This window comes from Mobula birostris, chromosome 5 (genome assembly GCF_030028105.1).
Source record: "Mobula birostris isolate sMobBir1 chromosome 5, sMobBir1.hap1, whole genome shotgun sequence".
Taxonomy (NCBI): domain Eukaryota; kingdom Metazoa; phylum Chordata; class Chondrichthyes; order Myliobatiformes; family Myliobatidae; genus Mobula; species Mobula birostris.
This window is the reverse complement of record NC_092374.1, coordinates 58,809,886-58,824,054: the sequence shown is the minus strand read 5'-3', so window position 1 is coordinate 58,824,054 and position 14,169 is coordinate 58,809,886. Positions and strand designations below refer to the sequence as shown.

The window sequence follows — 14,169 nt, the reverse complement described above, 5'->3', positions numbered from 1 at the left end:
GTGGTAGAGATTGTGGGATTGGAGGTACTGCCCGTGTATCTCCACCCTGCCACCTGTTTCTGTCATTGTAATACAGTAAAAAGGACACAAAGCTCCCACACAGAAACGTGAGAACAGAATGTTCTAGACATAGTGACTTAAAGACAAATGATGGCTGGAACATCAGAGAACAGTCCCCTCTTCTCTGTACCACAAAACCTTGTGTGAGCAGTCAGCAACCCAGTGCAGAGCTTCATTCACAAAAGCAGCACATCTAAGAGTCATGCATTTCCTCTGTTAACAATGAATCAATAAACTGATTTAAGGAAATTATTTTTATTTACAAAGTATCCACTATTTTCAAAGGTCACAAAAGATTCCTGTGAACTAATAATGAGATTTGACACATTAAAATCACCAGGCAAGGTGCAGTGCTGAAGCACAGATAAAAGGTTGTCATGTCTTACCTCAACTGCTAACCTCAAGTATCAATTATAACGCTGCCTTCTTTACAAACAGAACATGTTACTACATCATTAAGAGTCTGTCTACTATACAAGTAAAGACATGTGGCACAGAGATACAAAAGAGGAGCAAGGCGCTGCTTCCCTTCCCTGAGAGACGACAAGCGGAAAGTTAAAGGACTGAAGGAGGAAACTGATGGGAGGGGACAGTACACCATGGGAGAAAAGGGAAGGGGGGGAGGTGATGGGCAGGTAAAGAGAAGGGGTAAGGGGGAAACAAACTGGGGAATGGATAAAGAGAAGGCACGTGGGGGAGAAATTACCAGAAGTTAGAGAAACTGATGCTCATGCCATCAGCTTGGAGGCTACTCAGACAGAAGACGGGGTGTTGTTGCTCCTCCAGCCTGAGAATGGCCTCACCAGGACAGCAGAAACGGCCATGGACTGCAACTTGTCGGAATGGGAATTGGGATGAAAACGGTTGGCCACTGGAAAATCCTGCTTGCTGCAGCCGAAGCAAAGCTGCAAAATTCACTTTCTAAAGCACTGTACCTCATTAACGCTCCCTTCCTAAAACTTGCATCTTTCACTGAACGCTAGCCCTAATAGCAGTGAAAACTAGGTGCCACACAACAAGATAATTCTTGGGTGAAGTGTCTTGAAACAGGCTGCTCTTATAATTTAAAAACGCAAACACGAGAAATTCTGCAGATGCTGGAATTTCAAGCAACACACATCAAAGTTGCTGGTGAACGCAGCAGGCCAGGCAGCATCTCTAGGAAGAGGTACAGTCGATGTTTCAGGCCGAGACCCTTCGTCAGGACTAACTGAAAGAGGAGCTAGTAAGAGATTTGAAAGTGGGAGGGGGAGGGGGAGATCCAGAACGATAGGAGAAGACAGGAGCGGGAGGGATGGAGCCAAGAGCTGGACAGGTGATTGGCAAAAGGGATATGAGAGGATCATGGGACAGGAGGCCTAGTTTGAGAAGTCAATGTTCATGGCATTATTGACTTGTCAAACCTGATGGCATGAACATTGATTTCTCAAAGTTCCGCTAATGCCCCACCTCCCTTCGTACCCCATCCATTATTTATTTATTCTTTTACACATTCTTTTTCTCTCTTTCCTTTTTCTCCCTCTGTCCCTCTCACTATACCCCTTGACCATCCTCTGGGCTCCCCCCCCCTTCCTTCTCCCTGGGCCTCCTCTCCCATGATCCGCTCATATCCCTTTTGCCAATCACCTGTCCAGCTCTTGGCTCCATCCCTCCCCCTCCTGTCTTCTCCTATCATTTCGGATCTCCCCCTCCCCCTCCCACTTTCAAATCTCTTCCCAGCTCTTCTTTCAGTTAGTCCTGACGAAGGGTCTCGGCCCAAAACATCGACTGTACCTCTTCCTAGAGATGCTGCCTGGCCTACTGCATTCACCAGCAACTTTTATGTGTGTTGATGTTATAATTGCAAATTTGTTACTAGCCCAGGAACAAAGAGCCACATGACCATCAGTGAGACTATTTCAACTTGGGACTCTAGGAGGGCAGAAAAATCGATCATGCAAAAACTGCACCAATCTCTAATATCTGAACAATTCTGCTGAAAGTCAGCCGTGTTATCTAATAACCTTTGCGACCTTTAAAAAATAAAACAAATGGTCCATTGAAACATGTTGAAAGAGTTCCAACAGAATCCACCCAAGGGCTTTAAAGTAAACAATAACAATTTTTAAACAGTCAAGCCTGGGATTGTTTTTTTCTACTGGGTTTGGTTCTATTTCTGCAATAAGCAGCAGAGACTAGGAAATATGCTCACCCCCACCATTCTGTTTCAGAAAAACTACATGTACCCCTGAGGAAAAAAACAGCACAATAAACCAAAATACAAAAGGAATCATCAGAATGAAATTAATTTCAGATCTCAAGCAAAGCTTTTCAAATGAATCACCACTAGAGTGAATTGCTTTGGCTTTCTGAAGACTCACATTTTTGTCACAGAATGCAAGGCAGCAAGCCAAAGTTGTTTGGGGTCATTGACTTCATTGTCAGCCACAGTTTTAAAAGAGAATAAAGTTATACAGTTTGAGCAACTTATCAGTCTGAAAAATAAATGTATTCAAATATTCCCAAAAAAACAGCTACAAATCTCATTGCTGCATTTTCAACTGATCACTTCAAGGAAGTTTAGTGGTTCACGTCACAGGCAGCATGATTTTTACCAAAATGAGGTGAGATTACACAAGGCCCCATGTTTGTTAATGAATAATGCAACTGATTCGACAGATTCCATGTCAAGTAACAGACTCCCTTTATACAGTGCACTTCAGTGCCTTGCGATAAAACATTTCCCTTTTGAAGTGCTTCAATACTGGAAACCTGGCAGGCAACTGCCCACAACAGATTCCGGCAGATAGAAATTTGAAAACAAGGTGATTGTCACGTAATTTTGGCTTTGGCGTAAATATTAAATGAGAATACAAGGACAGCATTGAATTAAAGGCTGGAACAAACTAAATGTGATAATGCAATTAAAGGCAAAACTCTCATCTCTTTGGAATTCCAACTACTGACCTCTTACAGTTAAAGTTCACCAGGTTAACACAGGTAACTACCAATACAATAAGGAGAATGCAGAAAGGCAGTCTAAAATCCAGCGGTGGGAGGTAGACTTCTAAACCAGGAGGCAGAGGCTAAACTGGGGGGACAGAATCCATTAAAACTATTACATTTCTGCTCTCTATGCAAAATTTCACAAAATTATAACCAGGTTTGTAGCTGCAACTCAGTAGACGAATTATCCAAATACTTTAAAATCGTGAAAAATGTACAGGTCAAAATCATACACAAATGGATGCATCACAAAGAAGGTACACAAGTAACTATATGTCATTAGGAGTTTGAGACTGGTACATCAACAAAGACTCTAGCAATCTTCTACAGAAGTGTGGTGAAGAGCATACTCACTAGCTGTATCACTGCATGGCGTAGAGGCTCCAGCGTGCAGGATCAAAAGAAGACGCAGAGTGTTGGACTCAGTCAGTTACTGGCACAATCCTCCCCACCATTGAAGACAACTTCAAAAGGCAGTGCCTCAAGTTGAGTCATGCTTAGTCAAGGAACTTAGAAAAATAGAGGGTTATGGGTAACCCTAGGTAATTTCTAAAGTAAGTACATGTTTGGCACAGCTTTGTGGGCTGAGGGGCCTGTACTATGTTTTTTTCTATGCTCTCTTCTCACTGATACCATCAGCAAGGTTGCACAGGAGTCTGAAGATCAACACTCGACATTTTCGGAACAGCTTCTTCCCCTCCAAGATCAGATTTATAAATAGTCCATAAACCCCCTTCCTCTTTCACGCTTATTTTTTGTAACTTTACCTACTGCTGCCACAAAACTAATTTCACAACATATGTTAACGATAATAAACCTGATTCTGAAGAGATTATTTATTAGCCTCTATTTTGTCCCCTTCTTCTTTTCCTCAACGTGAAAGCATCTACTTGCTCAAATTCTTTCACTAACATTACTGTTAAAAGTCTAATTCAGCAGCAGGACCCAATGAAAGTTAAAGACTACTCCGTTACCAAGATTTTCCATGCTCTCCTTGTGTACAAGATGATGAGAGGCATTGACCGTGTGGATAGTCAGAGAATTTTTTCCCAGGGCTGAAATGGTTAGCATGAGAGGGCACAGTTTTAAGGTGTTTGGAAGTAGGTACAGAGGAGATATCAGAGGTAATTTTTTTTTTAATTACACACAGAGTGGTGAGTGCATGGAATGGGCTGCCGGTGACAGTGGTGGAGGCGGATACGAAAGGGTCTTTTAAGAGACTTCTGGACAAGTACATGGAGCTCAGAAAAACAGAGGACTATGGGTAACCCTAGGTAATTTCTAAGGCAAGGACATGTTCGGCACAGCTTTGTGGGCTGAAGGGCCTGTATTATGCTGTAGGTTTTCTATGTTTCAAACTAGATCTTCATTTCTTCCTCTCAGCACAAGTGCGCACTCAAGTATGTTCATTACATGCTCCCCGCAGACTGGTTATCATTCCACCATTCCCAGGTGAAAGGACACACGTATATCTACATACTCATCTGAAATGTCAATTAGCACAATGCAATTACAGCTTGAGAGCAGAGTTCAGGGTTCAATTCCAAAGCCGTCTGCATGGAGATTGTACGTCTTCCCTATAAATGTGCAAGTTTACTCCGGGTGCTCCAGTTTCCACCCACAGTCCAAAGATAGAAGGTTAATTGGACATTGTAAATTATCCTGTGATTAGGCTAGGGTTAAACTGGGAGTTGCTGCTGGCATGGCTGGAAGGGCCAGAATGGCCTATTCATGCTGTTTCTCTAAATAAATACTAAACATCTTACAGTGAAAGATATACTTGACAACCACTGCATTAAAAGGCAAATTTTTCCACCACTGCTCTGTTAGCTACATATATGGCATCTCACCCTTAAAAGATTCACATTATGATATTTGCATTTGAATTAATCTCAGGTCAGGGATGAACGTTAGAAGCATATAGTTATTTGTTTTAAAGTAGGCTTCTTTGATCCAGCCATGTCACACAATTACTGCTGCCAAAAGGGAGAAGTTTAAAGGTAGTAGCTGTTTTCGATGTTTGATTTTAAGAATTCTTCCCTATCTTTAGTCTCTCTGTCCTCCTCTCCCACTTACCCCTAACCATTCCCAACCCTAAAACCTCTACTCATTCTCCACTGGATTTGACCAATTTCCCTCCACCATCAAGTCTCTGTTCATTCACTCTCAAAGATGACATCTTATTTGTTGACAAGCTCCTGATTTAGCATCATTCCTTTGTGCCGCATTAACAGAGCTAATAAAGACAAGACTAATGGGTGCACACAGCGAGATATCATGTCCCAAAATGCTCCAAGTCAATCAATGCACTGTACAGCTCTTCCTTCACCCTACCATACAGAGATGCTTCAGCTGTTTGCCAACCACTCGCTGCTATTCTCCTCCCCCTCCCTTCAAAAGTTCAGAAATAACATCTCCTCCTTGCTGACAATTAACAGAGGCACACCTCAAGAATGCATGCTTAGCCCACTGCTCTACTCTCTTCTCCACCCATGACTGTGGCTAAGCACAGCTCACACACTATCTATAACCTCGCCAAGGACACAACTTTTGTTGGCAGAAACTCATTTGATGACAAGAAAATGTGGAGGAATGAGATGGGTTGCCTAGTTAAGTGGTGTCACAACAACCTTGAACTCAATGTCAGTAAGATGAAGAGCCTGATTGTGGACTGCAGGAAGAAGTGAGGAGTTCACATACCAGTCCTCAGTGAGGGATTTATCCCCAGCAGCTGCGTAACAGAGGACTCTCTGATCTACGGGCTGTTCCCGGGGACGCATACGGAGACCAACATCCGGTGCTGCTGGCAGATCATCAACTCGGTGAAAGACGCTCTTTGGTCAGCCCGAAACTTGATGATCTACCAGCACATGGAGATGTCCGTGGGAGAATGCTGCCGACTGGCACACTCTCGGCTGCAGGAGTACGTGCTGAGGGACGCACTGAAACTTGGTGCAGCCACCGCAAGGGCCCGGTGGGGAAGGACCACAGTATAGGTTTCTCCACCCGTGAGAGTGGGAGGGGTCGGTGGGCGGGGAGTATACCCCTCAACAATGATATGCTAAGCTGAACTACGGGAGTGCTACGTGGGTGGCTATTAATACGGATATTTTACTGAGTATAATGGAAACGTATATAAAGAAGGAAAAGTTACTGAATGGTTTATTGTATATATTTATTTTTGAATAAAGTATATTTTGAAATAAAAAAAATATCAGCAGTGAAAAGGGTGGGCAGCTTCAAGCTCCTGGGCATCGACATCTCAGGGCATCTTTCCTGGGCCCAACATATTGATCAATCATGGAAAGGCCGGCTAGCAGTTATACTTCATTTGGAGTTTGATTTGTTTTGGTATAGTTTGACCAGCAAATTTCTACACATGTACCATGGAGGGCAATCTAACTGGTAAGGAAGCTCCAAAGCACAGGAGCCATAAAAAAAAAGCTGCAGAGGGTTGTAAACTCAGCCAGCTAAACATGGACACTAGCCTCCCCATCGTTAAGGATATCTTCAAAAGGTGGCATCTCAAGATGGCAGCATCTATCATTAAGGACCTTCACTATCCTGAACATGCCCTCTTCTCATTACTACATCTGGGAGGAGGTAGAGGAGCCTGAAGAACCACCTAATATCTTCGAGATAACTTTTTCCCCTCTTCCTGCAGATTTCTGAACAGTTCAAGTACACTACATTACTATTTTGCTCTCTTTTACCTTATTAATAAATATTTCCTATCATAACATAGCAATTTTTTATGCATTGCACTGTCCTGTTGTCATACAAAAAAAACAAACTTCACGACAAAAGTCAAAGATATTAAACTGATCCAGAATTCAAACTGTTTCCTTCCAAACAATTCACCGCCAGAAGACGTGGGTTCACGGCTCATTTTGGACATTTGTTGACACTCATCCACTGCAGTACTGAGAGACTCCTGCACCTAAACTCCCCTTTAGGCAGCATAAAATAAAAACAGAGTTTCCTCTCTTTTCATAAAGAGTCAGAGAGCTGCTCATATAACAGGCAGTCATCTCTCAATCAATGCCTTTTAAAAAATTCTCAAATGACTTGTTATAAACATTCAAGCAACACAGACAAAATGCTGGAGGAGCTCAGCAGGCCAGGCAGCATCTATGGAAAACAATACATTCGATGTTTCAGGCCGAGACCCTTCTTCAGGACTGGAGAGAATAAAGATTAGGAGCCTGAGTTAAGAAGGTGGGGGGGGAGGGAAGGGAAAAACACAAGGTGATATGTGAAACTAGGAGGGGGAAGGGGTGAAGTGAAAACTGGGGAGTTGATTGTAGACAGGGCTGGAGAAGAGGGAATCTGATAGGAGAGGACAAAAGGCCATGGAAGAAAGAAAAGGGGGAGGAGCACCAGAGGGAGATGACAGGCAGCTAAGAAGTTAAGGTGAGAGAGAAATGGGAATGGGGAATGGTGCGGGGGGGGGGGGGTTCATTACCAGAAGTTTCAGAAATCATTGTTCATACCATCAGGCTGGAGGCTACCCATATGGAATGCAATGTGTTGCTCCTCCAGTCTGTGTGTGGCCTCATCACGACAATAGTGGAGGCCATGGACTGACATGTCAGAATAGGAATAGGAATGGGGAGTGGAATTAAAATGGATGGCCACTGGGAGACCTCGCTTTTACTGCTGGACAGAGCATAGTTGCTCGGCAAAGCAGTCTCCCAACCTATGTTGGGCCTCACCGATACACAAGAGGCCATACTGGGAGCACCACATACAGTAGATGACCCCAACAGGCTCACAAGTTAAGTGTCACCTCACCTGGAGGGACTATTAGGAGCCCTGAATAGTGGTGAGGGAGGAGGTTTAAGGACAGGTGTAGCACTTGTTCTGCTTGCAAGCAGGTGGGATCTCTTTGGAGACTGTAATTTCTGCCATCTCCAAAAGGATCCCACCAGCAAGCACATCTTTTCCTCCAATGTTGTTGTTCCACTGTTTAAAAAAAGGCTCCAAGCATAAAGTAGGAAATTATAGGCTGGTGAGTCTGACATCAGTTGTGGGAAAGTTATTGGGAGGTATTACAAGAGACTGGATATACAAGTATTCGGATAGACATTAAGGACAGTCACTATGGCTTTGTACATGGTAGGTCACGTCTAACCAATCTTACAGAGTTTTGAGGAAGTTACCAGGAAAGTGGATGAAGGCAAGGCTACATGGACTTTGGTAAGGTATTTGACAAAGTCCCGCATGGGAGGCTGGTCAAGAAGGTTCTGCAGATTTTCCCTTATTTGTGATTGTTATAACATTGTTGTAGGACTTTCTCCACATACAAACTGGCTGCTATTCTTCTCTTACAGCCTCTTGACTTCAAAAGTATATCCCTGACAAAAAGTGCTTGGAACATCCCAAAATAGTGAACAAAATCCTTACAATAGTCTTTACGCCTTGTTATTTAATTCTTACTAAACAAGTTTCACTGCTTTTGCAAGGTATATCTCCACACAAAAGCCTTTTCAAAATCACCATGTTTCAGCATCCAAGACTTGCATTTTATGTCTATTGGACCTCCTTTTCTTACAAAAGAGGAAACCACTTTGCCCAGCAGATTTATGTTAACTCTCAGAGCAACCCCACTCCCTCTCTGTAACCTCTCTCACCACCCCAGTTCTCCTACCTCACCCCTCACAACACCTGCACTATGGATACTTTGCAATGTCCTATTAGCTAACAACCTTCTGATCACTTCTCTACCTGTGGTCCAAATCATTTAAATTTTACCTTCTCTAAAAGGACAGTTGTTGAGTTTTTAATCCAAAAATAGAATGTACCTGCATGCCAAGTATTTGAATTTTAACCAAGTTGATTGAATTAGCAACAAAGATTATTGCTGGTAGCCAATTTCTTGTTCAGTAATCACCACCAATCAACATTTGTTTGCAAATATTCCAAATTTATCCACTTAAAAAATTAAAACTGCAATTGTATTGTCTCTTCACACGTGTCTGAGATTCGAGTATCAGCCTGACTAGAACATGACCAGGGATCTTTCCTTCAAATAGTTGGCACAGGGTAATAGAAGGCACTGCACTGGGAAGGTTAAGCTTTGAAAATACGTGAAGGATATATGGGGCAAGAGCAGAGGATTGGATTAGTCCTTTCAAAGTGCTCAGGTCCAATGGGCCCTATGGCCTCTTAACGAATAGAGTAAGATTTGAACCATAATCTTCTCCCATGAAGAAATCCCCCCACCCCCCAAAAAAATATACGATAAACGTACCAGCGATTAACAAGAGTATTTGGCAGGGAGCTGGTTCTGCACTGTAATTTACGTAGGAAGACGAATTAAGTAACCTAGTGCCAAGAACGTTGTAAAGTTTAAGCCATCGTTCAATTTATACAAGATTAACAGGAGCGCCACAGATAAAGGAAGAAAATGTAAGACGAGGCACAATAGCCCCGTACGTTTCTGACTGGAGCAGGAGCGCAAACCATACCGCGACCTGAGCATCCAGCACGCCCTGGCTGCTTCCTGTAACAGCGGGGGAGCCACGGATTGCAAACGGCTCCAAAAATACGGGAGCTGAGGGCTGCAAAACCCGCGCTGGCGTTACTGTGCGAGTTTCAAAGAGACTGAGACTTCAAAATAAACGACGCGCAAGGATTAACAGAAACACTTCATGCAGCCAATACTTGCCTGACTCTGGAATCTCACAGCCATTTTGGAGATCTACAGGTTAAAACAACACTACCTCGTTTAACAAAAAGAGGCAGGATTCCCCACCCCCCAAGAACCAGGAAGGAGACACCTGGTTCTCCTCCCAGTACCTGGGTCTGCAGCTCTTACACTTACTCTTAAAAAAACCCTGTAATGTTGGTAGCACTTTTTAAAATAAGTATTTAATTTTTCTTTTATAACTTTACTGAACATGTCATTAAACTTCACAAGTATTTCACTGCCAGTGGGGATTCTCATCTCCCTTGTTACCACACGCCTTCCTTTCTCCCAGTCTTCATTTGAAAATGAGGGCAAAAAGACAGATTAACACTTCAAGTCAAAGCATTGATATGTTCAGATTCATCCTCAATTCTAGCAAGTTTAAGGTCTTTTCACACAAACAGTCGGCAAGATGTACTTTATGAAGTCCTTCAGTTAGTTACAAGAATTGCAAATCAGGGAGGTCAGGTAAAATTTCTATGGGTTCCAGCACATGTAGGGGTGAAGGGGAATGAGAGGGTGGATGAGTTGGCAAAGAGGGCGTTAAAGAAAGAAAATATGGAAATGCACATTAGTATCAGTAAAGCAGAGGTTAAGTGTGTAATCTGGGAAAAAGTCAACCGAATGTGGCAAGAAAGATGGGACTGGGAGGGGAAAGGGAGGCATTTATATCAAATACAAAAGAGTGTTGCAGTTACTAGGGTAGGTAATGGAAACAGAAGAGAGGAAATTGTGTGGACTAGGTTAAGGCTGGGGCATTGTGCATTAAACAAAACATTGAAAATGATAGGGAAACATCAGACAGGATTGTGTGAGGAATGTCAGGAAGAGGAGTCAGTAGAACATGTAGTTCTGAGTTGCAGGAAGTATGGGATACAGAGAGAGATGATGAGAGATAAATTAAGGGAGTTGGGGATGCAGGAATTCACACTAAAAGGGTTGCTGGGCATGGGTGAGAGCACAAATCTGGGTATTTTTAGCATTTTTAAGGGGTACAAGGGTTTTTTATAGAATATGATGAATAAACAGGAATAGGATACTAGGATGGTCAAAGATGGGAGGGTGAAGTGTAGGTTTGTGTGTGTGTATATATATATATGTATATGTGTGTGTGTGCGCGTGTGCGCGTGCGCGATTGGGTGAAGGGATTTAGAATGTATGTCTAGTGCACATTCTGGAGCAGAGGGTGGCGGTAATGCACCATTAAGCTGGATGCCAACCGCCGTAAAACAAGATACAGACAGACAGATTAACACTTCCAAAGGGCCTTTGCTGTTCCGTTCTGAAAGCACTTTACAACCCATTTCTAACTTCGTTACAATATTGGAAATGTAGCAGCCAAATCCACCCAGCAAACACCAGATAATCTGATCTAATGTTGTTACGGGGTAATGCTGGCTCCACAACTTTGAGGGAAAGCTCCCCTGCTCTTAAAGTCTCATGAGCACTTAAATCCACTGAAGGGTGAGTTTTAACAACTCTGAAAGGTGACACTTACAGCACAGCACAAGGGAAATATTCTAACTGTAACTCCAAGACTCTGGAGAGAGAGTTAAACCGATAGTCTGGATTTTTAGAGGAGTGCTTACAGGGAAGTCCACAAATAGTCCACGCTTGGCTCCCAATACCCAGCCTTGGAAAATAAACACTGGTGTTGCCCAATTTCATTAAATATCCCTGACTACTGACGTCATGCTAATGTTACACATCAGAGGAAAATGACAGGTGAAAGTATTGACTTCGATATTCTCTACCACTCTTGAAAAAAATTCAAAAGAAGTTTCACATCTCGGCAACATACACAAAATGCTGGAGGAATTCATCAGTCTAGGCAGCATCGATGGTAAAGAGTAAACAGTCAATGTTTCAGGCTGAGAATTCTTCTTCAGCATTAGGGATGGGCCTGTTATCCCAGGAAGTTCCGTGAGTTCAGTCACACCTATCCTTTGTGCAGAAGCTTCTGCAAAACAAGTCAATCAGGCTGTGGTCTGCATTGCAGGTGACAGACACAACAGGATCAAGAAATGGTGGATGTGGTCTAATGTTCTCAAGGAGTCACTTATCATCATCTCACCACAGATTTCAAATGGCAACATATGCTTGGCTGCTGGTGACATGGCTTTCCTGCAAGACTCTTTGTGCACAGCTAGAGTCTGTCCTCAACATTGTCCAGGTGCAAATAAGGTAGTCATCCTCCTCTTCTGCATCGCATGCTCGGGAAGCACAGTCCAGAACAGATCCGATGGCCTTTGCTAAAGTTCAGCCCAGGTTGCAGAACTACCCACAGACTCTTCCATGGAACACACACAGAGACATACACTGGCAGCTGCTGGAAGGCCATAAGCTCACTGGAAACCTCTCTGATATTCCCCAAGTGCACTGGTCAACCAAAACAAGGAGCTGTCTGAATCAGAATGCCTCAGGGTGGCACACTCCAAGGTGCAGAATGACATACTGAGGGAAATCTCGCATGCAATTGTGGTTGTTGTGTACATCCCTCCCTCTGCCAACCCAACGTCATTTACACTGTCATAGCCAGATTACAAACCCAGCACCCGAGTGCCCTCATTACCATCTCGGGTGACTTCAACCAGGTTACCATGGCTAGAACACTGCCCAACTTCACGCAGTATGTGAGCTGTACAACCAGAGGGGAGAGGACTCTGGATTTGATGTACGCTAACGTTAAGGATGCCTACAGCTCCTCTCCCCTCCCCCCACTGGGAAAGTCAGATCACAACCTCGTGCATCTAAAACCCTGCTACGTGCCTCTGGTGAAGAGTAAACCTGCAACTTCGAGGACAGTGAGAAAATGGTCAGAGGAGGCTTATGAGGCGCTCCAGTGTTGTTTTGAGGTGACAGACTGGCAGGCATTCTGTGAGCCACATGGAGAGGATATTGATGGGCTCACAGAGTGCATCACTGATTATGTTAACTTCTCTGTGGACTGCAATGTTCCAACAAGAACTGTCCTTTGTTATTCAAATAACAAGCCATGGGTGACAAAGGACATTAAGGACATCCTGAATGCTAAAAAGAGGGTGTTTAGAGATGGAAATAGGGAGGAGCTGAGGGCAATACAGAGGGACCTGAAAGCCAGGATCAGGGAGGCTAAGGACAGCTACAGGAGGAAGCTTGAGTGGAAACTCCAGCAGAACAACATGAGAGAGGTCTGGAGGGGGATGAGGACCATCACTGGGTTCCGGCAAACTAGCAGCAGAGGAGCTGAAGGCGCTGTGGACAGGGCCAATGAACTTAACCTGTCCTTTAACAGATTTGACATTGTGGCCCCTCCCCATCCCACACATGAGCCATCTGTTGTCAGCCCCCAACCAACACATATTCCACTCTCCTCCCCCTACCCCTCCTCACAGTCCCCCACCCTGCTTTCATGACTATACCCCTTCCCCACACGAAACCACCATGGTGGGCTTCACAGCTGAACAGGTGAGAAGACAGCTGAAACGTCTCAACCCAAGCAAGGCTGCAGGACCGGATGGTGTCAGTACTAGGGTGCTTAAAGCCTGTGCTCCTCAGCTATGTGGAGTACTTCGCCATGTTTTCAACCTGAGCCTGAGGCTCTGGAGGGTTCCTGTACTGTGGAAGACATCCTGCCTCGCCCCAGCGGCCTCAATGACTACAGACCGGTGGCATTGACCTCCCACATCATGAAGACCCTGGAGAGACTTGTTCTGGAGCTGCTCCGGCCTATGGTCAGGCCACACTTAGATCCCCTCCAGTTCGCCTACCAGCCCCAACTAGGAGTTGAGGATGCCATCGTCTACCTGCTGAACTGTGTCTACACCCACCTGGACAAGCTAGCGAGCACTGTGAGGGTCATGTTTTTTTAACTTCTCCAGTGCATTCGACACCATCCGCCCTGCTCTGCTGGGGGAGAAGCTGACAGCGATGCAGGTGGATGCTTCCCTTGTATCATGGATTCTTGATTACCTGACTGGCAGACCACAGTACGTGTGCTTGCAACACTGTGTGTCCAACAGAGTGATTAGCAACACTGGGGCTCCACAGCGGACTGTCTTGTCTCCCTTTCTCTTCACCATTTACACCTCGGACTTCAACTACTGCACAGAGTCTTGTCATCTTCAGAAGTTTTCGGATGACTCTGCCATAGTTGAATGCATCAGCAAGGGAGATGAGGCTGAGTACAGGGCTACGGTAGGAAACTTTGTCACATGTTGTGAGCAGAATTATCTGCAGCTTAATGTGAAAAAGATTAAGGAGCTCGTGGTAGACCTGAGGAGAGCTAAGACCCCTGTTTCCATCCAGGGAGTCAGTGTGGACATGGTGGAGGATTACAAATACCTGGGGATACGAATTGACAATAAACTGGACTGGTCAAAGAACAATGAGGCTGTCTACAAGAAGGGTCAGAGCCATCTTTATTTCCTGAGGAGACTGAGGTCCTTTAACAT

At 44.3% G+C, this 14,169-nt stretch overlaps 1 protein-coding gene across 6 annotated transcripts in view; it reads right to left on the bottom strand.

Annotated features, from left to right (window-relative positions):
* The window catches only part of tjp2a (tight junction protein 2a (zona occludens 2)), a 152,651-nt gene that overhangs the window by 95,211 nt on the left and 43,271 nt on the right, over window positions 1-14,169 (bottom strand). Inside the window, exon 1 of one of the 6 annotated variants that reach the window (XM_072258085.1) lies at window positions 9,716-9,757. The exons of 4 other annotated variants lie outside the window; for them this stretch is intronic. In XM_072258085.1, coding sequence (XP_072114186.1) covers window positions 9,716-9,739 — 24 coding nt within the window. In that variant the 5' untranslated portion in view covers window positions 9,740-9,757. Of the gene's footprint in view, window positions 1-9,298; window positions 9,321-9,715; window positions 9,758-14,169 lie in introns of those variants that run through there. One more of the 6 variants, XM_072258091.1, reaches the window with a different exon arrangement.